This window comes from Capricornis sumatraensis, chromosome 1, assembly GCF_032405125.1.
Source record: "Capricornis sumatraensis isolate serow.1 chromosome 1, serow.2, whole genome shotgun sequence".
Classification (NCBI taxonomy): domain Eukaryota; kingdom Metazoa; phylum Chordata; class Mammalia; order Artiodactyla; family Bovidae; genus Capricornis; species Capricornis sumatraensis.
The window spans coordinates 103,608,514-103,636,172 of record NC_091069.1 but is presented as its reverse complement, the minus strand read 5'-3'; the positions used below and the strand labels follow the sequence as shown (position 1 = coordinate 103,636,172).

Genomic DNA, 27,659 nt, shown 5'->3' with positions numbered 1-27,659 from the left:
GCCGAAGAGTCTGTCTGCTTAGCAGCCACCTCTGGCTGCCGCCTCTTCCCCAGCCGGAGACTCCTGGATGATACCCGCTCCTGGCCCAGGCCTAAGAGGCCTCACCTCAGGACTGCTGACTGGATCAAAGTGGAGCAGGGCAGCTTCTTACATCACAGCCACTGCTGTCTTAATTTTAACTGAACAAGTATTTCCCAGACTAATTGAAAACCTATCTCCAGAGATTCCTGAAAAACATCACTGGAAGTCCCAGTGCAGGAATCTTAACTCTCCAAGGGCAGGCACGAGGCTTTGGAGCTGCCCTGGTATCTGATGAGCATGGCCAGCCCCGTCTGCAGGACCCGGAGAGCTCCCAGACAGCAGGAAAGGCTGGGCCTGAAGAGAAGACACAGCTTCCCCAACTGGGAGTCAGAAAAAACATCTGAGGCCAGTACACATGGAGTCAGCTCACGAAGGAGAACTTGCCTGAATGCCAAGACGGGGCTATAACGAGTGGAGCACACAGTCACACCAGCGCACAGACCTTGTGTCACAGTTTATCCTTGAAAGCAGCCCTCAGTATTTATTCCAACCTAATTCTGGATATGTCTGGAAAAAGCGGCAGGTGCCAATACTTCTCAACTGCCACATGACGTCAACTGAGAAGGCAGAAGCCAAGAGAGGCCCCTGGGCTAGGCGGCCGCACCTTGGGCTTGTCTGTGGGTCAGCACAGCCTCTGTCCGCTGCACGTGTCTCTTCAGCAGCTGGGTGCTTCCAATCTGACTGGACTTCTGGGAAGAGGCCACTGTGGTCACTTTCGTCTTGGGACTGGAGGTGGGGCTGCTGGACACACTGGAGAGATCCTGAGTAGATGGAGAAGGACAAGGGCCAAGTCAAGGTCGTTCGGATGGAGTGTCAATCATCAAGTCCCCTTGGAGTTCCCCGGTCAGGGATTCCCCCTGTAGGAACTCCGAGGCCTGGCAAGGCCAGCAGCCTTCTCTGGGAAGCACAGGAACCCACTCTGCTGACTCCCCAGCAACAGCGCCCCCTCTCTGCCTGCATTACCTCTGAGCCCGAGGGGGAGGCAGGCAGCTTGGCAGCTGGTGACGCAGGTCGACTGCCCCGCTCCGAGACCTCGAAGGCCAGGTCTCTGCGGGCCACGTCTCGGGGCTTCTTCTTCTTCTCGGCATCCTGATCCCGAGGCTCGGAGCCCACGTGCCCCTCGGTACGAGTAAGTACCCCAGTCAAGAAGTCTACGATCTCGTCCTGGGGAAAGGAGAAGCCCAGACCTCAGGAAGCTCCCCAGCAGTTCCTACTAAAATGGAGTCACCCCAGCTTTGAAACCAGTGTGCTGTCCCTCCTACTTCGCAAAGCCCAGCACAAGCCCTACACTCAGCCAGGGACCTGCAGGAGCCCAGGCCCTGTGCCCAGGGTGTGGGGTGGCGCTCCGGGTGGTCGCACTTCGCCACTCCTCAGTGAACCCTTCCTCCCCACCCGCTGTGCTCACATCTTCGATCATTACTCTCCTTCTCCCTCCCCTCCCTCTTTCCCCCTTTTCTTTGCTTATGACTAGGTCCCCCAAAGGCCCCAGGGGATACCCAATCCTCCACAGAGTCGGGAGGATGCTGCCAAGGAGACCGAGCCTAAAGGGTCACAGACAGACAAGCCCAGCTGAGAGGCCCACGGAAAGCAGCTGTGTACCTGAATGCATCTGTCCACCATGCTCTGCGTCAACCCTTCCGATTTCTTCTTTGCTTTGCTTATTCTAAGAGACAAAAAAGAGGAAATATTTACTTTCCAAACATTCCACAGGAACAAATGTAAATAAGAACGGCTTTCTCTTCTGTGTTGGTTCTTTTCTAAGCCTAAGAAGGAAGATAAAGGTAGCCCACAGGCAGGTCTGCAGCCTCTCTGAGCCTCAGTTTCCACATCTGCAAAATAAGGCACCCTAGTGCCTCCCTCATGGAGCTGTGGGGAGGACACAAAGCAACACAGGTAACAAACCAGAGAAAACATGGGAGGCACTTGGGACTGTTCACCCCAGAAGTCCTACACCTACGGCTTCACAGGTGAACTCTATCTGATTGCTAAGACCTCATCTTGAGGTACCCCAATACAGTTCCAAACCCTGAGACTTCTAGGAACTGTGAAATGATATTACCAGGAAAGGTGGCCACAGGTTAGTTCTAAAGCGATCAGAGAAACCGACCACCGCTGGCTGCATTCTCCTCTTTGAAAGCCAGACTTAAATGCCCTGGTTTCTGCCTGGGGTCTCAGCAGAGACAGAAACAGTGCCAAGTGACAAGACGGAGAGCGACACTCCGAGCCTCCACATCCCGAGGCCCCAGTTCACTGCTGTTCAGCCTCTAGCCCTGTCATGTAACGTGCTCCTATCACAGAAGAGGACACCAAGCCCCAGAAGTTAAGCGATTTACCTAAGCAGAGGAGCCAGGAGGTAAACTGAGGTCTCCTGACTCTCAGTCCAACGCCCTCAGCGCCGTGCAAATATGTCTCACAAGCAGCCTCACGATGCGACTCTAACGAACGGTATTTTCACCCCTCCCACTCCCTCACCACGACTCAACAGCCTATTCTCCTATAGGCAAGAATGTCTGAATTAATAAGAAAGAATGTATTCACAAGCAAGCATTGCCCTGAGCATCCAAGGATTAGACTCTAGGTCCACAAGAAGCTGTCAGATGACAAAGGCCAGGAAGGCTTCTCTCCAAAGGATCTCTGGGTGAGAAAGTGACAAGACAGGTGGGAACAGGCACTCACTCTAAGCTCTCCAGTAAAAACACTGATAGGAAGCTAATACATAAGACTGAGCATGTGAGAAAGGAGGCCGATAAAGGACACAATCCCTTTTCCAGTACATTTCATGAAAATGCAACTAAAGGCCCCGCTGGCAGACCCTGAAAGGGAAGAATGGCCATCTCAATGACTAAAGATGCCCCCTTAAAATCGGTTCCAAACTCTGGTGGTTTATACTCCAAATATAAAAGGATGCCTGTGACAAATAAAATCTTTGTTCAAATTCATCCTCAGTATTACTAGGAAGAAAATGTAAAGAAATGCCTACCCCAGTGAAAGCCCAATGGCAAAGACTATGATTACAGCATCTCGAGATACCTTCTCCCCACAAGACGACTACTAACTGCAAAGGGAAAACCAGCAACCGAAGAGCAGCCTGGCAGATACTACCCTAACGACGTGATCAACGGTGACCTCGCCGGTAACGGGACGCAGCAACATCACACAGCCCCGAGGATGCACGCAGGGCACACGAGCTCCGTGGCATTCCTGCCAAAGGTGTGCCCGCAACCTAATCACGAGACAACCTCAAACCCTAAACTGAGCAACGTTCTACAGAACAGCACTCTTAGGAAGCGTCAAGGTCACGACAGATAGGCTGAGGAGCAGCGTCACATTAGGAGGAGGCTGAGGAGACACAGCAACCGGCAGCCACGCGCGGCCTGGACTCGGCCCAGGACTAGACGAGCACAGAGACGACACGGTGACGACTGCGAGTCTGCAAACTAGATTACAGTGTCATACCCATGTCAGCTTCCCAGCTTTGACAATTACTTTTGGTTATGCAAGATGTTAACACTTGGGAAATCTGGGTGAACAGTATACAGAATTTTTTGGTACAATCTTTCCAACACGGCACTCTGGCAGCGCCCAGGGACCCTACCCACCTGAGATTGTCATCAGCTCCCCCAACCACCACCAAGCTGTTCTCCGCCCGAATCTTCTCCCGGAAGTCCTCCATGGCTTCGGGGTGGCACTGCAGGGAGTTCTGGCCGATGACAAAGAGGACTGGAGTCTTCATATCCAAGAGGGGATCGTCCACATCCTGAGCAGGTCCGGTTTTACAGTCAGCCAGCTGATGCTTGCTCAACACTGCCTGGCAAGCCCACTCAACAGAGCCCCCCGGGGAGCCGCGGTCTCTGAGCAGCAGCCTGGGAGGGGCAGGCTGCTACTCCGCTCCTCCCACTGGCCAGTGGCCCGGCGCCCACAGGCCCCGTGCTTACCCCTCTGGGGCCGTCCACGGTAAGCAGAGGAAACCCAAGGCAGACGACGGCAGTGACGTATTCCATCACCGACACCTGCAAATAAGGGCATGGCCTGCCTCAAGACCAACTGACCTCCCCACAGCTACAGCCTACCCAGAAGCCACCGGCCGGTCCCACCTCCTCCTCCCCAGTCGTTAACTCCCAGGTGATGGCACGACCCCGAGGTGATGACACAGGTGTACCAGCCACACAGGAGGGCAGTAAGAGGACAGACACAGGACGTCTGCTTACACTAGCAGCCCCCACCAAGAGAACCGGGGCCCTCAGGGGACCCCACCTAAACCTCTGCGAGGATGGGAAGTTTAATGCTTCCATCATGGGAATGTGCAAGGCTTGAGTCCTTCCTTTTTCCTCCACCAAGAACAAATGCAACCAAGAGAACACAAATGCTGCTCTTGTCCCTTATGTGAAGAAAACCTCTCCCTTTCGAAATTAATAGACAGTGCCCAGTTCAGTTCAGTTCAGTCGCTCAGTCGTGTCCGACTCTGCAACCCCATGGACTGCAGCACGCCAGGCCTCCCTGTCCATCACCAGCTCCCAGAGTTTACTCAAACTCATGTCCATTGAGTCAGTGATGCCATTCAACCATCTTATCTGCTGTCATCCCCTTCTCCCGCCTTCAATCTTTCCCAGCATCGGGGTCTTTTCAAATGAGTCAGTTCCTCACATCAGGTGGCCAAAGTATTGGAGTTTCAGCTTCAACATCAATCCTTCCAATGAATATTCAGGACTGATTTCCTTTAGGATAGACTGGTTGGATCTCCTTGCAGTTCAAGGGACTCTCAAGAGTCTTCTCCAACACCACAATTCAAAAGCATCAATTCTTTGGTGCTCAGCTTTCTTTATAGTCCAACTCTCACATCCATATATGACTACTGGGAAAACCATAGCCTTGACTAGACGGACCTTTGTTGTCAAAGTAATGTCTGCTTTTTAACATGCTGTCTAGCTTGGTCATAACTTTTCTTCCAAGGAGTAACCGTCTTTTAACTACACACTAAAATATATAAACAAAATACTTGGTGTTTTTTTTCAAAGTAACTGGAGGGAGCTGAACGTGGGCAGAGGTAAGATGAAAAAGACCTTGGCTCTGAGCCGATTACTGGTAGGGCTTAATGAGGAGCCCAAGGGGTTTGTTACACTAGTCTATCCTCTAAATTTCTGCTTCACATTTTCCACAATAAAGTTAAAAAACAAAGCTTGCTTCCCACAGTTTAAAATCCAAGTATGCAGGCAAAGCATTCAGCACAGTGCCTGGCTCAACAGTAGCCCTCTGCAGCAGCAGCACCAGCTGATCCCCAGACAACCTCCGAAAAAGACGGGGTTACTTACGTGACAGGCCACCAGAGCTCCTGTATTCCAGCCAATCAAGATGATGGGCTTGTGGGGGAAATGGCTGTGAATCTTTGCGGGGAGAGAAAGCAGACAGTGAGACAGCAGGCCGCAGACAGGTGCGGATGCGGGGAGAACGGCGGTGGCTGACGGGGGAGAGCCTCACCTCCAGCACTTTGCTTCTCAGAGCCCCGACCATGTGCTCCAGGCACTGCAGCACTCCCGCTCCACTCCCACCGGGCAGCAGGTGGGTGGCGACGGGGACGACCTGGAGGAGACAGGGGCTGCCGTGCCGTGAGCTCAGTCCCCGCTCTTCTCTCCAGTCCGCCTGGCCTCCCCCGACCCCTCCAGCCCCAGATGAGCACCTTCAGCAGTCCAGAGGCTTGGAGGGTGCACCACGTTCAAGTCCACCCATCTCGCATCTTGGCCCCCGCCTCTCGAACACGAAGGAGTGTGCTAAGTGCACTAAGCACTGAGCATCTGCCTGCCTCTCAAGCCGCCCCCCGCCCCCACATACCTTGCCTAAGCAGGACAGCTGAGACTGCCAGAAGCGGTGGCGGCGTGAGGTGGGGAACACGGAGCTGGAAGGCCCGGAGGAGGCGATGAGGATGAGAGGAGAGCCGGGGAGTTTGCTCTACAGAGTAAGACCCCATCAGGAAGCCAGTGAGGGAGGGAGGCTCCCCCACGGAACCCCATGTACCCCATGACCTATCTTATCCTCACCAATGCTGATTTGCTCAGGAAACTATGTTAAGCATGACACACAGCCAGTTATTAGTGAACACAGTTAAACACGCCATTTATTATCCTCTTGCCAAGGTTCTGAGACTGGAATCTAAAATAAACTTTACGGGCCATAGTGAAGTCCAACTTACTGGTTTGTTATGAGAAAGCACCCCCACGGCAGGGTCCCAGGGCCTCTTCAGTAGTAGGGACAAGGCCTCAGCTCCTGCAGCCCCAGTCTTTGTGTTGGAGGACACAAGCATCCGGTCAATCAACGTGGGGATCTACAAGCAAGGGAGAATGAAGACGCTTCCAGTGTGAGGCAGGAGACTCCACTACCAGGGTCAGGCGGGAGGACACAGCCCCACTGTGAGCCAAGGGCAGATTCCAATGACGCCTCTCAGACTTTCCTCACAAGAAAAAGTACAAACAAGTGGATGGCCAAAAATACATCCTCCATCATTAAAGGTAAACGGATACAGTCCTTCGGAAACCAATCTGGTGATATGCATCAAGAGACTTAAACTTATTCCTATCCCTTTCCTAAAACTGTATCAGAAACACACATGCACGCGTGCACGTGCGTGCGTACGTACACACACACACACACACACTCACGGGGGTAGGGGGTAAGCAAAAGATAAATTCATTCTCAGTAATAGTCGAAGAGTAGAAGCAACATGGAGGCATGCACAAGAAGTGGCTAACCACATTATCTACGTAATCAGATCTTATGGACTAAGTTAAAATGCTTAAAACAGTTTGCAATAATACAGGAAAGTCCCCTGCTAAAATGTTAAAGATAAAACAGAAAAAATAAAAATCATCTCTAATTAAGAAAAATATAATAAAAGAAAATGCGAAAATTGTTATAATAAACTTTATGGAGATATGAAGAAGCTTTTTCCTTTCCTTCTATATTTTCTAAATTTCCTCAACAAACTTCAGTTGATTTTGTAAGTTAAAACAAAATAAAATTCTGCATTTTCTTCTAGTACACTGCCTTCAAGCTCTGGAGTGTTAAAGAAATTTGTTACTATGCTCCAAGTAATATAGCCTACTATACAGTGTATACAGTTGACCCTTGAAAAACATGGGCCTGGGATACTAACCACCCCCAATGAAGCTGAAAAATCTGAGTAATTTTAGTTTGCTCTCCGTATCAGTGGTTCCACATTATACCATTACAATTTACCAAAAATGTGACCTCAAAGATGTGTAAATACAGATTACAGACTTGCTGATGATTCCACTGAAAAGAAACGTCTGTGTGAACCTCATACTGCCCGCAGAAAGTCAAAATGTCCACAATTAAGAGAAGGCCCCGCTCACCACAACTACAGAAAAGCCCATGCAGCGAGAGAGACCCGGCACAGCCAGAAACAAGGAAAGTTTTGAGAAATAAGAATAAAGGCTACTATGGTGATGCAGGTGGGAAAAGTTCAGTCCATAGCTAACATCAAACTCAACAGTGAAAACTGAAAGCTTTTCCTCTAGGATGAGAACAAGACAAGGATGCCCACTCTCACCATTTTTATTCAACACAGTACTGAAAGTCCTAGCTAGAGCAATCAGGCAAGAAACAGAACTAAAAGGCATTCAAATGAGAAAGGAAGAAGTGAGACTACAGATTTGCAGATGACATCATATTACACACAGCAAACCCTAGACACCAAAAGAACCATTAGAATACATGAATTCAGTGAATTTGCAGGATACAAAATCAATATACAAAAATCTGTTGCATTTCTAAATAATAATGGAGAACATGCTCATTTACAATGCATCAAAAAGAATTAAATAGCTAGGAATAAATTTAACTAGGGCTTCCCAGGTTAAATTTAACTAAGGAGGTAAAAGGAATGGGAACATCTTACCTGAAAACTGTAAGACATTAACTGAAGAAACTGAGTAAGACACAAATAAATGGAGATATTCTATGCTCACAGATCGGAAGAATTAATATTGTTAAAATGTCCATTCTACCCAAAAAGCAATATACTGTACAAATTCAATGCAATCTCTATCAAAATTCCAATGGCATTTTTCACAGAAACAGAACAAATTATCCTAACATTTGTATGGACCCACAAAAGGCCCTAAATAGCCAAAACACAATCTTAAGAAAAAGGAACAAAGCTAGAGGCATCATGCTTCTTGATTTCTAACTATCTGACAAAGTTACAGTAATCAAAACAGTACGGTACTGGCACAGTACGGTCTGCACAGAAGAATGGAGGAGAACAGTGAGCCCAGAACTAAACCCACGCATGTACGGTCAATTAACTTACGACCAAGGAGCCAAGCGAACACAGCAAGGGAAGGACAGTCTCTCCAATAATTGTACTGAGAAAACTGGAGGGCTACATGCAGAAGAAGGAACTGGACCATCGTATTACCTTATACACAAAAATTAACTCAGAATGGATTAAAGATTCTGAATGAAGATCTGAAACCATAAAACTTCTACAAGTAAACACAGGCAGTAAGCTCCTTGATGTCAGTCTGGGCAATATTTTTTTGGATCTGACACCAAAAGCAAAGGCAGCAACAGCAAAAATAAACAAGTGGAACTATAAACTAAAAAACTCCTGCAAAACAAAGGAAAACATCAACAAAAGGGACAGGCAACTTACTGAAGGGAGAAAACATTTTCAGGACATGTATCTGGTAAGAGGTTAATATCTAAGACACACAAAGAACTCATGCAACTCAACACCAGTAAGACAATCTGATTAAAAAGTGGGACATTTGAAGAGACATTTTTCCAAAGAAGATATACAGATCTTATATACTGTACATGAAAAGACGCTCAACATTACTAATCATCAGGGAAATACAAACCAAAACCACAAGGAGATATCATCTCATACCTGTTAGAGCAGCTATTATCGAAAAAGACAGGCATTAACAAATCCTGGCAAGGATGTGGAGAAAAGGAAATCCTTGTACATTTTGGTGAGAATGTAAATTGGTACAACTTTTATGAAAAACACTAATAGACATTTGTCCTAAAATTAAAAAGAGAACTACCACATAATCCAGGAATTCCAATTCTGGGTATTTACCTGAAGAAAAAAAACCCACTAACTCAAAAAGATATATGCACCCCCATATTCACTGGATTATTTACAATAGGCAAGATAGGAAGACAACGTAAGTGCCCACTGATGGATGAATGGATAAAGAAAATGTGGAATATTATGCAGCCACAAAAAGGAAATCTTGCCACGTGCAAAAGCATGGATGGACCCTGAGGGCACTGTGCTAAATGAAGTAAGTCAGATGGAAAAAGACAAATATCGAATCATCTAATGTGTATCTGGAATATGGAAAAACAAAACAAAACAAAAACCAAACTCATAGATACAAACAGACTGGTGGCTGTCAGAGGGATGGGATGGGAGATTAGTTAAATCGGTAAAAGGGATCAAAAAGTATGAAACAAATAAAGTCAAGCGATGTAACATACAGCATGATGACTATAGTTAATAATACTATACTCCATATGCAAAAGCTGCTACAAGAATAAATCTTAAAAATTCTCATCAAAAGAAAAAAAAATTCTTTAACTATGTACAGTGACAGGTGTCAACTAGACTTCCTGTGGTAATCATTTTACCATAAGACAAATATTGAAACATATTGTATACTTGTCAATAAATGTCAATTGTATGTGTGCACGTGTGTCAGTCACTCAGCTGTGTCCGACTCTTTGAGATTTCATGGACTGTAGCCCGCCAGGCTCCTCTGCCCATGGAATTCTCCAGGCAAGAATACTGGAGTGTGTTGCCATTTCCTTCTCCAAGGGATCTTCCTGACCCAGGGATCGAACACTGCATTGCAGGCAGGCTCTTTACCATCTGAGCCAACAGGGAAATCCTATATGTCAATTATATTTCAATTAAAACTAAAAGTTCAAGGATAGCACAAGAAGATGTTATTCCTGGAAATGACAAGAAAGGACAGTGTTCTTAATTTTAAAAGAGCAAGACTAAAAAGAGCTCTGCACAAAAAATGAGGGGAATATCTTAACCATGAGGCTGTCTCAGTTTAACTCAGGAAACAAACATTTATGCAACACTGCTGTTACAAGGCACCAGGCTAGTGCTGACTACAAAGGAATTAAATCTACAATCTACGAAGGCAAGCACACAAATAACCAGAGAGGAGCGGCTGGGAAGTACCATAAAGAAACGGAAGCCTCACTGCTGTGATCTGAGCCATCCAACAGAGAAGAGGGAAGTGAAGACACAGCATGCGAAGGGAGGCGCGCTCGGAAGAATTCCAACAGAAGACGGGGAAAAGCTTTCTAAACAGACACCAGATAGAGACAAGAACGTCCAGGGCTCACTCCAGGCACAGATGGCCTGGAGTCAAGAATTCAAGCAAGGAAATAGGAGGATATAAGGCTAGTAACAAAGGACAGTGTCAAACTGCAAAGGATCGTCACCCTGAACTGGCTGTTTCTTCAAAAGTAATTGATGGTTTGTCACTGTGAGCCACTCGACACCTAGAGGTAGAGGATCTGACTGAATATTAGATTTTAAAACCTTTCATCTGGCAGTTTCCCCAGCGGCTCAGTGCTAGAGCAGCCACCTGCCACTGCAAGAGACACAGGGTCAGTCCCTGGGTCGGGACGATCCCTGGATGAGGAAATGCAACCCACTCCAGTGTTCTTGCCTGGAGAATCCCATGGACAGAGGAGCCTGGCGGGCCACAGCCCGTGGGATGGCAGAGTCAGACGCAACTGAGCACACAGCATGCGTGCATGTGCGCGCACACACACACACACAGCAGAGTACACTTCTGAAATGACAAAGCCTTGAAACTCACTTTTCTGTAAATACAGAACACTTAGACTCCTCTGCCTGAATGAAGCCAGGCAGACCACGCATCCCTATTCTCTCCAGCACAGGGCCACTCTCAGCAGACAGTGAAGAGGATGGGGCCCATACCTTCTCTGCTCCCTTTACAACAGTCCTGATGGTGAAAGTCACTGGGCCTAGAGCATGACCCCATTCATCGACAATTTCGTCCAGCTGGTACACTGGAAGTTTCGGGAACAGCTTAAATATTGGCTGTGAATCTAACAGTCATGGGAAAACAAGAGCCTGATGGGAGAGATGCCACTGAGAGCAGAGCCGCACCTGGTGGTCTGGGCCCTTGCTAGCTGTGCTCCCCCTGCCATCCCAGCTAGCCCACACTGTGACTCAGCAGCACGCGCCGGGGACACCTGCGGGGTACCGCCAGTGCTCCGTGACGCTCAGGCAATCTGAACACTCCTTCACTCACTCGAGAACACCCAGACAATAGCTTCAGCTGGAAAGCAGTGCCAACTTCATCGAGGGAAATGACCTCCAAGGCATACTGGGCATGCAAAGAAAAGCCGAGAAGCGGACTCTGGGCACCACTACTGGGCCCCCAGAGCAGACTCACCAGCGCCGTTCTCTTCCCACAGGCGGAACGCTGCAGAGGGCAGCAGAGACGCCTGGCTACAAGCCACTGCTCTCTGGCAGGGGCCCGTCTCGGCCCCACATCCACTCTGTGCCCTCGCTGCCCCCATTCACACTCGAGCCAGGGGGACCTCTGCAGAGGAGCAGCACAGGGGCGTATCTGGGGCCATCTTTTCATTTGTCTCTTTCTCCACTAGAAAATCAGCTCCATCAGAGGACAGAGAATTTGTTTTGCTCATCCCAACACCCAGCACACTGGAGACACAAAACACGTATTTGTTGGGAACATCCAGACAGTAACTTCGGTTGGAAAGCAGTGCCAACTTCATTATGAGGAAAAAGACCTCCAAGGCCTACTGGGCACACAGAGAGAAGCAGGGATGTGGACTCGGGGCATGACCACACTGGTCCCCTAGGGTAGATCACTAATGCCATTCTCTTTCCAAAGGCAGAATGTATAAATCAATGTCAAATTCCTACCATGGATTTCATTAATGCATCTAGTCCTGAGTTTTATTTCCAGAAGCTAAACCAGTCTTCTTTTGCTTTCAAACAAACTCAGCATCCTTCAACTTACAAACAGATAGGAAACAGTAAGTCTGGAAATTTGGGGAATATGGCTGGGGAAAGTTGCTGGCCAGCTGCTTGCAAAGGAGAAAAAACCCCCACAAAAGTAAAAAACTGAATTAATCCAAGTTATCTGAGGCCATGCTGGAGCAAAACACACTAAATATAATGGTACCACTTATAAATCACTAACAGTTACCCCGGGTTTCCTATGTGCCAAACTTTGTGCCAAGCATTCTATCCAGATTAACAAATTATCACAGAAATCCTAGGCAGGTATTATTATAATCAGCCATTTTTTAGAGATGAGTAAACTGAGGTGTTAACCCAAGACTACACAGCTAATTAGTGATGAAAGGATCAGCCAGGCAGTCTGGGTCCAGAACCAGAACTCTATCACACTGAACACAGTCCAGTGCAGTAACTACGACCGCAGTGAACTCCAGCCACAAAGGGCAACAGCGTGACTGCAATACTACGTCAGAAAGTGGGGAAGTGCAGCGGCGCTCTATTAGCACGATTACAGCCAGAGCGTTGCCACTGAAGGCGTGTCATGATGAGCAGAGACTGAGGCGTCGGCCCTGCGCACCTTGCTCCGACACCTCCCGTGCCCCACCCCACTCTCAGCTCCGTGAGTGTCTGCTTCTTTCCTCTCTTAACACTCCTCCCTGGTAAACCCTTCATCTATCTTCTCCCTTCTCACCTCACCTCAAACCACAAGTGGCAGGGCTGTAGAGGCTAAACATGTTCTCTGGTTTGGGGGCGCCACCCCTCATCCTAGAGACAGGAGGGCTGAAGACATTTACGCCGAATGAGAACGTGAAATGACACCATGTCTCCTATTTTTAATAGTAAGCACATTAGCTTCAGTCATGTCCTCCAGACTGACCAGGCAATGACCCGGCCCAGTCCCGTTTCCTGAACCCACAGCAGAGGCTGGCTACCCCAGGACAGGGCAGACACGCATCCCAGCCTTACCTTCCCTTTCAGCGTCTGCAGAGCATCCAGGTAGGCTGCCAGCATGGGCAGACTCAGGGTCTCCACCAGGGTGGTGTGCAGCCACTGGATCAGCTTGGTGTCCCAGCTCACACTGGCCAGAGCCTGCCGCACTCTCCTCGCACACTTGTCCACAGCAACACGACGCAGCACGGGCTCATTACAAGCCTGAACGGAGGAAGTAGAGGGAAAAGTCTGAGGGTCACCTTGTTAGCAACTGGGGTTGGGGGATGGTGGGGGATAGCACCCAACAAGTGAGTCAGTCAGAGAGGCCTGAGCTAGCGAGGGCCCGCTGGGGGCAGATTTCTGGAGTCTTACCCCTTCATTGGCCAAGCGGGCAAGCCGGTCAGATTGCAGGGCTTTGAGGATCTTGTTGAATAGCTTGTTCTGCGCCAGGGTCCAGCCAGTCCTGTAAGAGACACTCTGAGGAATTAGAGTCAAACCCTGGGGACACTCCCCACACCAGTACACTGCAAAGAAGATTATGTCATGATTTTTGTTCCCACTGTGAAACAGTGTAACTCCAAGTAGCTGAGTACCAAGCTAAAGCACAACACCCAGATTCTGGCCCCAGTCCTGCCAGCGAAGCACCTCAGCACGTGTGTTAACGCACACACACAAGTCTTTGTGGGGCTTTGCTGTTCGCTGTTTAGTTGCCCAGTCACGTCCACTCTGTAGCCTGTCAGGCTCCTCTGTCCATAGGGTTTTCCAGTTAAGAATACTGGAGTGGGTTGCCATTTCCTTCTCCAGGGGCTCTTCCCAACCCAGGGACTGAACCTGTGTCTCCTGCACTGGCAGACAGATCCTGTACTGCTGAGCCACCAGGAATTACGCCTCTGTGGTGCTAGCAGAGCTCAGTAATTACCCAGCAGCTAAAATAACCCATTAGTGAACAGAAGCAAGGCAGCACTGCACAGACGCATCTGAATTTCGCAAGCTACTCAAAAAAGGTCGACAGGTGAGGAAGCACTCAGTGCGCTAAAACCTCACACTAAGACAAGAGGCCTACTTACACCACTGTCAGGGATAAAAACACTACAAAACCAAGCACTGGTCTCCCACGCCTAAATAATCCACCCCTCATTAACCTTCCTTTTTTCTCCATGTTTTTTCTGTATATCCCACAATTAACAAATTTACTTTGTAAAATGTTTCAATAGGTTATGTATTTCTAATTCATCTTTAATCGGAGGATAACTGCTTTACATTGTGCTCGTTTTGGCCATACAACAACTGTCCCATATAAGTCAGCTCTGTGCACCCGGTGTATGACCCTGGTTGACACACTTTGACCTTGCTTATGGGAGGCTTTATGGCTCTTCCTCCAACTCAGCTATAAATTCCCTGCTATTAGAAAACTACCCTATTGCTCGTCCCAACCTCATGAAAGGCCGCACAGCAGTGTGGAGCTGACTAAAGCTTTACCCTCTCCACCTGACTTCTGACAACCTTAATTACTCTGAGACTCCGACTCTGGCCAGTAATCTTCCTACAGATACCAAGAAAAAGGTAACAGAAGATGCCCCATTTATTTCAGTATTTGTTTACCAGCTCTCCCTGCCATAAAAATAAACTGGTGATTAAATCTCATTTTAAAAACTTAGGTGGATGCCAGACCCAAATGAGAGCCTGGAATGACACCAAGGCAGCACTCCACATCAGTTGGGATAAAGTAAGCAGGACTGTGACAACTGCGAGCCGAGCCCATTTAAGCCAGCTGAGAGTCAAAGTCCTCGCCATGGGCTGTGTGGGCCCCTGGCTCTCCAACCTCACCCTCCGTGGCAGCCCCCAGCTTACTATGCTGCCCTGCATCGCCCCTTCCCTTATCTCCCATACAGCCTGCCCGCTCCCGCCGCACAGACTGGGCCCTAGCCACCCGCTCCCTCTACCTGAAACAACGGCGCCCTCTCCAACCGCCAGGTCCTTGCTCAGATGTCGCCTTCTACTGAGGGCTCCCCTGACACACCCCTACTTAAAACTGCCAACACAAAGACTCTCACCTCGGGACTCCCTACCCCCCCTCACCTCCCATCCATTTCATTTACGTCTGGTTTGCCTCCCTCTGCTAGGATGGAAAGGCCAAGACGGCAAAGATTCATGTCTGTTTTAAAAGTATCTGACACAGAGCAGGGCTTTAACCATCTGCTGGATAAGGACATAGAGGAGCTGTGCACACACTACATTCTGAACCCGGTGGACAGCGGAGGACAAATTCAAACCCTCGCACTCCCTACCACCATAGGTGCTCAGGTCCTGAGGAGCAGCGCAACAGACACATCCTGGGGGGCAACTGTAAAAAGAGCCCTTCGCCAGATCAGGGTGCCTGGACCACAAGGACATTGCTTCCAACCTCAAGCATCATCTCACTGTCCTTGAAATGAGTAAATACCCTCCAGAAAGGAGGAAAATAACAGTCCAACTTCCTTTCCTTCTGTAAAATACAATCTCCACCTACCACGTTACAGCTCTAGTTTTACAACTTAACACAGTCACAAAGCCCAGGGAAACACTAGCTATGAGCCAGGAGCTGGCTGTGTACCTTTAGTCTCCTTGACTGCAGAAGAGATGGACAAGATGATCTATAAAACTCAGGCTAGCTACGATTACTGATGGGAGTAAAAGTTCTATGACAGCAGCCCAAGTCCACGGACACAGAACTTTTTCTTTAGAAGTGCCCTCTGTCTTTAGTAGCTTTTGTTGCCACAGCTAATGCCCGTCTCAACCTCCAAAGCCGCTCATCCTTTTATAAACCTCTTGTGGGGTTCCAGCAGCCATCTCAGGTTTCTTGACATTTTCTTGTCTTCCCACAGCTCTCCTGGCTTAATTTCTGCTACTGCATCAGGATCTAGTCAGTTTTTGTTGTGGTTTGATATTCAGAGAGACTATGGACTTGGAAGATGGGGGAGTAGAAGCTTTAACTCGAGGTTGGGGCTCAAGATATCTTGGGACAAGGCAGGCTTGTGTGAACTAGCATCACCAGTCCACTGGTTCATAATCTTACCTTCCTTTACTTTATTTAAAGTATTACACACTAACATGAGTAGCACTCCTCTTACGTATAGTGATTCTTTGGTGGGCTTGGGTTTTGGTGGTGGTGGTAGGAGAAAAAGGATGTCCACAAGTAGTCATAAAAAGCTCTCTGGAGATACATGGATATTTCCTTATTAATAAACTTCCTTGCTTTTAATGGCTGGTTCTACCCTACTGGTGGGCACTGAGGTTCTGTCCCTTTTATTACTATTATAAACAGTCACAGTGACAACCCCACCTCTCCCAATACACTCATATACATATCTCTCTGCATCTTCACATGGTCATGCAAATCTCTCTGCAGGATAAATCTCCTGAAGTGGAAATGAAAGATCTGTGTTAAAATTTTAGAATTTCCAGTTCTGTGTGAATAATATGCATAAAGAACCTGTAAAATCTTGAAAGCAGTATTACACTGCAGCCTTAACCCCAGCCCCTGGAGGTGCACTTGGCAACCCACTCCAGTATTCTTGCCTGGAAAATCTCATGGACATAGCAGCCTGGTGGGCTACAGTCTATGGGGTCGCAAAGAGTCAGACAAGACAGAGCAACTGAGCGCTTAACCCCAGCAATAATGCTCAGTGATAATCAAACAGGTTAAACAACGAATACAATTTCCTTATGTTCAAGAATCTCTTGAGCTTTCTCAAAGCCTATCAATCAGGTTGCAAACCCTAATCCCAAGGAAAGAGAATGAGGTGTATATAATTTTTACTTATGAGGTACTGACAGCATTTCCAAAATTATCTTGTTCTTTATTATACAACAGGATGTTTTCTCTATTTGTTTTTCTTACCCTGCATTTATTCTGAAACCCAAAATGATGGGAGCAAGGAAAATGATGTGAACAAAATGGGAGGGGGACTAGAAAGCTATTTAGAAATTACTACCATACACCACTGACAGCTGAAATTAAACTGAAAAACCACGAGTCTAAAACCCCCAGAAAAAGTTCTTAGGATTCTTGCTGGATATATAACAAAGTGATTCCAAGAACTGAAATATATTCTCTGTATTTTGTGTGCTTCATGGGAGGCTAGAAAATTAAATGGGCAGAAAAAAATGATCTAACCGAAGATTAAGAGTATGCAAAAGATATAATTAAGGAAAAATTTAAAAACAGGAGACAGAATTTTAGATACAAGTCTAAACAGTCAAACAGCTGATGGGAACTGTGGTGAGTCAATATACTCCCCCATCTAAACCTATTCAATTTTCATGGGTATAAAAATGTCTTCTCTCCATTGCTTAGATGAGATCAGACAATTTTATGTTCTCCACACTCCCACTGAAACCGAATGACATTCTGACTTCTGGCTTCTCTTATCCAAAGCAGCCAAGAAGTCACACCAGTCCTAGACGAGCCTGATATTTTCAAAGATAATTCTTTCTCTGACACTAATTCAAGATTAAAATGTCTAAAAGGTTTTTTTTCTCTTTAACCAGAAGTCAAGCAGAGAGAAACAAAGAACATCAGAGAGAAGAAAAAGGTCACACTTACTTTTTCAGATCATAAAATTCTTTGCTTAAACACCAGGAGAAAGGAAGAGAAATGACGGGGAAAGAGGGAGGGAAAATAAACAACTCAAAGGTCTTGAATCGAAATTTCAAACATCTGTCTGAGATTAACACACAGATATTACACATACAATACTGAGAGATACAGTTAGAGCAAATTCAGAGAATATTTTTTAATTGAATTCAGAAGTTCTGATTTCTAAGACAGACAATCTGCTGTAGGACACTAGACGCTTTTACTGAAATGCTGGCAATGTCCTTGAATCCATTTGAGCAAGGCCCTGAAGTGCCATAAGTCAGGAGTATTTTGTTACATGTCTTTGAACAGCTGTGCATCTAATTAAATTTGGTATCTGACAAACATCTGGGGAAAAAAGCTGGTCCAACTTCTTTGGGAAACATTACCATACCTGCAAATATATATCATTTTCAAAAGTTCACCAAGTCGCATGATTTTGGCATGCAGACACAAATCTAGACCAGGAGTCAGCAAACTTTTTCTATAAATGGACTGGATACTAAATATTTTAGAGTTTCCGTCACAACTATTTCACTCCACAATTGTAGTGCAAAAGCAGCCACAGACAATACCTAAATGAGTGGGCATGACTGTGTTCCAATAACACTGTTTACGTACCCTGAATTTTGAATTTCTTGTGTCTTCTTGTGATTTTTTTTCAACCACTCAAAAATGTAAAATCCATTCTTAGCTCATGGGTCATAGAAAAAACAAGCAATGGGCCGGATTTGGCGCACAGGACAGTTTGCCAACCCCTGATCTAGACAATTAAATCAAGAAGAGAGCGATATTTAAAATCATGTTTCATGGGATATGAGGCATTACTAGAGAAACCCAGAGTCAGCTGGGGTGGGGGATGCATTTTCTAAATACAGCGAGTTATCTGGGGACTTCCCTGGTGGCCCAGTAGTTAGGACTCCATGATCCCAGTGCAGGGGGCATGAGCTTGGTCCCTGGTTAGGGAACTAAGATCCTGATGTTGCGTGGCTCAGACAAAAAAAAAAAAAGAAGTGATCTGAAGCTATCTGCTACTGAAATAATTCAGGAGGGCAAAATGGGGCACTGAAAAAGAAAAGTAAGTTTCTGACTCCCTGATAGATCAGTCATCTCTCTGAGGAAAAATACATTTCTAGGGAGCTGTCCTATATGAGTTCTTGATGTAGCAAACTGTAATTTTACATGATTTTATACATGGAAGAAAAGAAGCAGCAATTTAACAATAAAATCAAGTGAAAGAATGGCAACAGATGATTATAATCAGAGCAGACAGAACTAACTACAACCTCCAAACAGGCTACAGATCCAGAATTTGGGGACACGGTCATAAAAATGGTGACCTCTGAGACTGAAGCCAGTAAGTATCATCAAATAATGAAATTAGCTGTGTGCAATAATGACGTACCTGAAGATGTAAGCCTGTTGCTAATGAGAGAAGGACGCCTCCAAAATCTCATCAGACACTAAAAAACAAATAATCTGAGATAAACTGAGCGCTAATTAATCATATCAATCTGTGGCAATGGCATAGCACAGGGATGGAGGGCCACCTGGAGAAAGAGGAGCAAAGAGTAGAGCCTGTCAGTGTTTCCTGCAGGACTGGGCAGGTGGAGGTGTGCCTTGGCCTCTCTGCCATCCAGCTACTGTGTTGGAGGAGGGCACCCCCTGTGCAGATGGTCTGCTAGCCACCCACTTCTGGACGAGAACAGCGTCCCAAACTCTCCTACTGAGCATCAAGGCTCTGGGCCAGGCTGCCCCAATATCTTGTCTGCCCTGCAGCTGTATCTCTCCTTATAAATTAAGAAACTTGCATTCATGCATATTATTAAGTCTCTGATGACTTTGGTAAGCATGATGAGTGCACCCAAAACCCTTTGTCCAAGACCAAGGGTGAACTGATAGAAAAATTCACGCACTTCTTCTATGCGCTTTCTGAAACTGCAGACTGAGGACAAGGCAACGAATAACACAATGGGGACACATATCTGCGTGAAGTCACCTGGTCCAGCCATCACTGGCCTCTTTCCACTGCCCTTAAAGAAAAGGTGCAGCAGCCGACAACACTGGGCTCCAGGGTCAGACTGTGTGCTCTGAACAAACCCCTGCTCCACCACTTCCTAAGCTTTCTTCAACTTCCGAGTTTAGTTTCTTCATTTTTAAAATAGAGATAAAGAAGGGGCATGCCTAGGAGAGTTGTGAGGTTTAAAAGAGATAATGCATGAGAAGCACTTGGTACAATGCCTGGCACCTAGAAAGCACTCGACAAATGGGAGTTCTTTTTTGTTGCTACCATTGTCAGTATTTATTACCTTTAACAACGGTGATAAACAATTCTGCTGAACTCATTGACCCCAGCAATATTCTAGTAGTTGCTCTTCATTCACAGCAATTTTCCTCTTTATCTGAAGCTCTGGAGAGCATTTCCCCTTCTTAGGGCACAAGACTAATTCCAATTCAAGACCCCGAAGAACTTCTCCACAAGATCTTCAACCAGGGTGCTGAACTGCTCCACCTTCACCAGCCACCACCTGATCACACAAGCACACCAGCTCAATCTCATTCCCTGCTTCCAACCACACTCATGAGCCATTCCAACGAGCCTCGAACTTTCCTGCCCTTCTTCCTACCAAATTACTTCTTTCTCCTCCGTTATCATTAAGTTAGAACCCTCCAACATTATGGCAAGTTTACCACTTTCCAACTCCTGATGTGAAGACCTTAACATTCCCTTAGGAGATAAATACACATAGAGAGAGCCACGAGGGAAATGTAAATTAAAACCACAATGAGATGTCATTTCACATTCGCTAGAATGGTCATAACAAGAAAAAGACAGATGAAAAACAAATGTTGGCAAAGATGTGGAGAAATTGGAACCCTCATACGCTGCCGGTGGGAATGCAAAATGATGCAGTCCTTTCGGAGAAGAACCTGAAGATTCTGCACAAGTTTATCATATGACACAGCAATTCCACTCTTAGGTATATATTCAAGAGAAATGAGAATGTATGCCCACACAAAAACACGTAAATGAATATTCATAGTGATATTATTCATATGCAGTGGCCAAAAAAGCATCAGCAACCCAAATATCCATCGACAGATCAATGGATAAACAAAATGTGGCACTTCCGTACTGTGGAATATTATTCAGCATTAAAAAGGAATGGACTACTGACACACGCTTCAGCATGGATGAACCCTGAAGACATTATGCTGTGTGAAAGAATCCAGTCACAGAAGACCATGTTCTGGATGAGTCTATGAAATGTTTCAAGAAGGTAAGTTTAGAGAGACAGAAAGTAGACTGGTTGCCAGGGGTTGGAGGGGTTGGCAGGAGATGGGAAGTGACCATTAATGAGTAAGGAGTTCCTTTTGGGGGTAAGGAAAACGTTCACCAAATTGATAGCAGTGATGAATATACTAAAAATCACTGGTTGTACGTATTATATAAGTGAATTGTATGCTATGTAAATTTTACTTTCATAAAGTTTTATGCAACAAATAAAGATAAATAAATGTTTGCCAAATAAACAACAACGAATGACCTAAAGAGCAATGCTGAGCCCCCAGGGTCAGTAGGATATGAGAGAGCAAAACTAGCTAGCAAACTCATGAAAACAGGCTGAGGTGCTCCCCCAAAACCACAGACTACAAATCTATCTTTAAAAGTCACTCAAGTCAAACATCTATTAGCCTTTCACACGACTCCAAAACATTTTCACTACCCTAGTTATAGACACTATAAGCACAGTATCATACAAACGGACATTTAATTTTTTTTGGTAGTCTGGCTAACTCCCGTATCATAACGTGTACTATATACACTACAGAGCAAGTCACACCTATCAAATTTGACTCATTTATACATTCAGTTAACACTTACTACTTGCCTACTATGTGCCAGGCAATGTCCGAGGTGTCAGGGATGCAAAGATGGCTGAGACACAAGCTCTCCTCCCAGGGAGCCCACTGCAGAATGAGCTGAGAGTTACAAAGACAGGAGAGCATTCTGACTCCTACGGCTGCGAATGAAATGAACTCCTAAAAATATGTTTCAATGACAACGATCTAAGATATTCACAATGCACTGACCATGAACCCTGTAGTGCCCAGGCCTCTCAGAAGCAACCTACCTGTTGACATGCTCCTCCCAGTCCTCTGGAGGGGGAGGGGCATCCGCATCGGTCCTGGCGAAGATGACGTGCCGTTCACACTCGTTCATCACACTGCGTGCCTTCTGATTGTCATAGAGCGGCACAGGGGTGGATATGACTGTCTCCACATCTATTGGGACATCTGATTCACTGTAAAGGTGAAAACATAGGACCAGCCACACATACTTCACACAACATAAGTATTTAATGACTGTTCCATTGCCAAAAATGTCTCTTTACTATAATCAGCTTTTTATGTATTTTTTGTGGCTGTACCATGCAGCTTGTGGGATCTTAACTCCCTGACCAGGGACAGAACTTGTGGCCCCTGCACTGGGTGGGCAGAGTCTTAACCACTGGACTGCCTGCTAAGTCCTTAATCAGCGTTAAAGTATGCATAAGCACACTATGTCCACAGAAAATTATGATCCAAAGTTGCCTCTCCCACATGTATCTAGATCTCTGTGACATGCTGGTATATGAAGGGGAAACACAAAGTTGTTTTAAATGAGCTTATGTAAAACTGACAAAGAGCTATTTTTTAAAAAGACAAGTATATTCCATAAGCATACAGCTGATTGCCTAAAGGTGCTTCTCAATACTGTAGCTATAAGCCATATGCAAATGTTTAACTTAATAGCAACTAAATAAAATAAAAAATTCATTTCCTCAGTCACACAAGCCATATTTCAAGAGCTCAACAGACATGTCTGCCTCAGTTCAGTTCAGGTGCTAAGCCGTGTCCGACTCTTTGTGAACCCATGGACTGCAGCACCAGGCCTCCCTGTCCATCACCGACTCCTGGATTTGACTCAAACTCATGTCCACTGAGTTGGTGATGCCATCCAACCATCTCATTCTCTGTCATCCTCTTCTCCTCTGCCTTCAATCTTTCCCAGCATGAGGGTCTTTTCAAACGAGTCAGTTCTTTGCATCAGATGGCCAAAGTAATGGAGCTTCAGCTTCAGTATCAGATCCTCCAAAGAATATTCAGGACTGATTTCCTTTAGGATTGACTAGTTGGATCTTCATGCAGTCCAAGGGACTATGAAGAGCTTTCTCCAACACCACAGTCCAAAAGCATCAATTTTTCGGTGCTCAGCTTTCTTTATAGTCCAACTTTCACATCCATACATGACTACTGGAAAAATTGTAACTTTGATTAGACAGACCTTTGTTGGCAAAGTATAGTCTCTGCTTTTCAATACATTGTCTAGGTTGGTCATAACTTTTCTTCCAGGGAGCAAGCGTCTTTTAATTTCATGCCTACAGTCATCATGATCTGCAGTGACTTTGGAGCCCAAGAAAATAAAGTCTCTCACTGTTTCCACTGTTTCCCCATCTACTGGCCATGAAGTGATGGGACCAGATACCATGATCTTAGTTTTCTGAATGTTGAGTTTTAAGCCAACATTTTCACTCTCCTCTTTCACTTTCATCAAGAGGCTCTTTAGTTTTTCTTCTCTTTCTGCCATAAGGGTGGTGTCATCTGCATATTTGAGGTTATTGATATTTCTCCTGGCAATCTTGATTCCAGCTTGTGCTTCATCCAGCCCTGGAACTTTGCATGATGCACTCTGCATATAAGTTAAATAAGTAGGATGACAACATACAGCCTTGACGTACTCCTTTCCCGATTTGGAACCAGTCTATTGTTCCATGTCTGGTTCTAACTGTTGCTTCTTGACCTGCATACAGGTTTCTCAGGAGGCAGATCAGGTGGTCTGGTATTCCCATCTCTTGAAGAATTTTCCAGTTTGTTGTGATCCACAGAGTCAAAGGCTTTGGCATAGTCAATAAAACAGCAGCAGATGTTTCCCTGGAACTCTCTTGCTTTTTCGATGATCCATCGGATGCTTGCAATTTGATCTCTGGTTCCTCTGTCTTTTCTGAATCCAGCTTGAACATCTGGAAGTTCACAGTTCATGTACTGTTGAAGCCTGGCTTGGAGAATTTTGAGCATTACTTTGCTAGCATGTGAGATGAGTGCAATTGTGCAGTAGTTTGAGCATTCTTTGGCACTGCCTTTCTTTGGGATTGGAATGAGAACTGACCTTTTCCAGTCCTGTGGCCACTGCTGAGTTTTCCAAATTTGCTGGCATACTGAGTGCAGCACTTTTGCAGCATCATCTTTTAGGATTTGAAATAGCTCTAGTGGAATTCCATCACCTCCACTAGCTTTGTTCATAGTGATGCTTCCTAAGGCCCATTTGACTTCACATTCCAGGATGTCTGGCTCTAGGTGGGTGATCATACCATCTTGATTATCTGGGTCATGAAGATCTTTTTTGTACAGTTCTGCTGTGTATTCTTGCCACCTCTTCTTGATATCTTCTGCTTCTGTTAGGTCCATACCATTTCTGTCGTTTATTGTGCCCATCTTTGCATGAAATGTTCCCTTGGTATTTCTAATTTTCTTGAAGAGATTTCTAGTCTTTTCCCATTCTATTGTTTTCCTCTATTTCTCTGCATTGATCACTGAGGAAGGCTTTCTTATCTCCTCTTGCTATTCTTTGGAACTCTGCATTCAAATGGGTATATCTTTCCTTTTCTCCTTTGCCTTCCGATTCTCTTCTTTTCACAGCTATTTGTAAGGCCTCCTCAGATAACCATTTTGCCTTTTTGCATTTCTTTTTCTCTCCAAGAAAAAAAAAAAAGAGATGTCTGCCTAAGGCTACCATATTCGAGGAAGCAGGTACAGAACATTTCTGTTACCACAGAGAGTCTGTCAGGCAATGTTGGTCTAAAGTTCTAAATTATTCATACAAATTTTCCTTTCCTTACCAAGTCAACTGATAGCTAATGATATGCTGTAAAAGCCCATGACTGTCTAAGACAGATCGCTAGGAAAGCAGACAGACACCTTAGCTTACTCACTCTGTAAGGAGCCCACAACAGAAACAAACACAAGTGGATACCTGAAAGGTCTTTCGTATTTTAAAACATTAATGAAAAAAATAAATAAAACGTTAATGAAATCCTAGTGCTGTGTTTTTCAGTTCAATAACTCTGTCACCCAAAATATGATGTCAATCGCACTGGTCTACTGGCTATCCAGCAAATGGCACTTTAACTTTTTGACCTCAATGATGCTACTGTATACACTCCCAATGGCTAGAATAATTACACCATTATAAAATGAAGTGAAATAATGTGCAGCTGGATTTGGTGGTGGGTGAAAGAGCTGACTATCTTTTGTGGACCAGACTTTGGGCAAGGTACTTAGACTTGGATGCCTGAAAAAGAAGTCCTGATGTCACAATTCCAATCCTATCTTCCCAGGGTCCCTCCCAACTAATGGCACTACTGAGCCAGAAACATGAGAGTCATCCTCCTTTCCTTTCCCTTTAATCCTGGCCACTCTTGCCAACTCACCACAGCAGGTCATGTTGGATCTACCCAAGAAATACACCTCAAGGCCATCCCTTTTTCCCCACTTGTAATATGCTTGTCCCATCAAGGCTCATGATCTCTGACCCTGACCACTCTGAAATGGTGTCCTAGCCAGGTTTTATCTATTCCACTTCAGCACTATCATCTATTAAACAAAAATTCAAAGTGATCTTTTTAAATATAAATTTAATCTCTAGCTTAAAATCCTTCAGTGACTTCTTACCAACTCTGAGAATCAAATTCCTACATGAGGTAGCCCCTGCCAGCTTCTCCCCTAGCTCCCACTTACACTCCCACTGCAACCACCTTCTAGATCCAGTGGCCTAAAAAGAGCTCCTAAAATACGCCAAACTCCCACTTCTAGGGCTCATATATGGAGCCAGTCTATAAGAGGAAGTAATTTTCTGAGTACTGAAATGACCAAGTCCACAAAATCTCACTTTAAGAAAACAATCATGAGATTTAAATACAGGAGTTTCAATGTTTGCAAGAAGCTATTACATAACTAAGAGAGAGACTTGCAATTCTATCTAAAAGAGCTCTTCAGTGATGCCCTTGATCAGAAGCATCAGGATTATGCTCAATTATTCTCTAAAATCACAGATCCTGTGACCTGCACATCCAAAATAGGCCAACAAAATGAGGCTCTCGCTGGGAAATGAAATAAAAACCACTATTCTACATGTGTTACACACACATGTCATGGCACTTAAAGCTCATTAAGGCTCACTGGTGGATTGAAAGAAGCAAAGCACAAGATCTCTGTTTTCCACCAAACCTAAAACCTGTGCTAGAGATTAAACATCAGGTCAGATTGAGACAAACAAAAACAAACTCCTCCCCAGAAAAGTTTATAAAATTATTAAGGGCATGATTTTATCATCAAAATAGAATATATCACTAAATCTTGAAATACCTTGTGTTCCAAGGTAATCAGAATGCCTTAAAGCTCAAAAGAATTGCTAAACAAGTTTGCACAGACCAAATGTAACTGTATCACATATTACATGGTAAGTTTATGAAAAAATTCCCGACCCTATTATGTAGGTGAGCTGAAAATATAACCAGATCTCAGAAGGATTAAGATCAACCAATGGTGACAGTTCCATAACAAGTTAAGAGGGAAAGAAAAGTCGTGGGCATGTGCTCCCAAGCTTTGCAGGTGAATGGAGGAAAAAACAAACCAAATTACCATGAAAAGGTTATTCGCCAGTGTTGGAGCCAGAACACTGGGCTATTTTAGGAATAAGTCTAATCCTATGTGACAATTTTTAAAAGTCAACTCTTCCATCTTTTTCTTCCGTTTAAATAATCATCTTCAATTCCTCTTTCCACACAAGTCCTCTTATCCTAAATGTAATCAGCTGTTTGCTTTCCTTTGAACATCCTGCCTTCCTAACTCATTAGATGTCTTGAATCCAGATGTTCACCAAGAGGCCCGACATCCTCAGGATGGTTAACAAGGATGCTGAATTAAACATCCCACCCCATCCCTAATCTCCCACAATAAAATACACTCTAATCCCCAACTGATTACTGCCCAGTTAGGGTGACCGCAGCCCATAGGAGAGAAGGCCAAACTCACATGGTACTTTCGTGCTGCCTCCGAGGAGTAACAAAGAGCATGCGGGTGGGGCGGGCACTACTGGCATCGGGGTGGGCACTCCACGGCTTAGCATAGCTGTGATCCAGAAACACCAGGTCCAGTTCCCGCTCATGCACCGAGAGCTGGAAGAGCAAAGAGGTGCCCATGCGCCGCGCTGAAGTCTGGAAGTCCCTCTCCCCACCGCGGTGGGCCATGTCAGAAGAGGGGCAGCAGGTCAGAGAATGGTTATCTGCATGCTAGTCACCTGCGGTGAAAAGTTTCAGTTCAAGTCAATTCAAATGCTCTGAATTTCTTCCAACCTAGAACATCTTAATAGGCTTATTTTAGTGACTTTCTACCATTGGCAGTTGCGTATTATATAATTACATAATATCTGTCACACTGCAGACCCTTGCCCGCGTCGGGAGGGTTCCTGACATCCCACTCCACCACCCAAAATGGCTATGGCGCCCCCTCCATCCTCAGTCTCTACAATTCAGTCCATTGGGAAGCTGGAAGACTGCCTCACGTGGACAGATACTAGACTTGCTTGGCCAGCGCCACAATTTCCCAGGTGGGCGCAACGGGTTTTGGCAAACGAGGAATCACAAATAGTACTAATTCCACAGCTAAGGGTCTCGACGGCTGCGAAGCATTCTCACTGAGCCGTCTCCGGCCGGAGCGTGAGCATTGCCGAAACAGTTGCGCAACGTGGGCCTCGGGGAAGCCCTGACCTCTCTCCTTTGTGTTAAACAAGTTTTGTAACTACTTCATAATGCTCTGGAGTTTTAAAAATCTACAGATGAGCGGTCCTTCCCAAAGCCTGTA

The 27,659-nt window shown here is 45.6% G+C and overlaps 1 protein-coding gene across 3 annotated transcripts in view; it reads right to left on the bottom strand.

Annotated features, from left to right (window-relative positions):
* Positions 1-27,066, bottom strand: part of KANSL3 (KAT8 regulatory NSL complex subunit 3) — a 39,769-nt gene extending 12,703 nt beyond the window's left edge. For all 3 annotated transcript variants that reach the window (XM_068969932.1, XM_068970023.1, XM_068970113.1), the window contains exons 1-13: positions 26,832-27,066; positions 21,833-22,003; positions 13,451-13,541; positions 13,115-13,300; positions 6,266-6,397; positions 5,908-6,024; positions 5,557-5,658; positions 5,391-5,462; positions 4,017-4,091; positions 3,681-3,838; positions 1,681-1,744; positions 1,045-1,245; positions 686-842 (exon numbers count right to left, since the gene is read on the bottom strand). In XM_068969932.1, the coding sequence (XP_068826033.1) occupies positions 686-842; positions 1,045-1,245; positions 1,681-1,744; positions 3,681-3,838; positions 4,017-4,091; positions 5,391-5,462; positions 5,557-5,658; positions 5,908-6,024; positions 6,266-6,397; positions 13,115-13,300; positions 13,451-13,541; positions 21,833-22,003; positions 26,832-27,046 (1,741 nt within the window). In that variant the 5' untranslated portion in view covers positions 27,047-27,066. The remainder of the gene's footprint in view (positions 1-685; positions 843-1,044; positions 1,246-1,680; positions 1,745-3,680; positions 3,839-4,016; positions 4,092-5,390; positions 5,463-5,556; positions 5,659-5,907; positions 6,025-6,265; positions 6,398-13,114; positions 13,301-13,450; positions 13,542-21,832; positions 22,004-26,831) is intronic.
* Between the last annotated feature and the right edge of the window lie 593 nt (positions 27,067-27,659).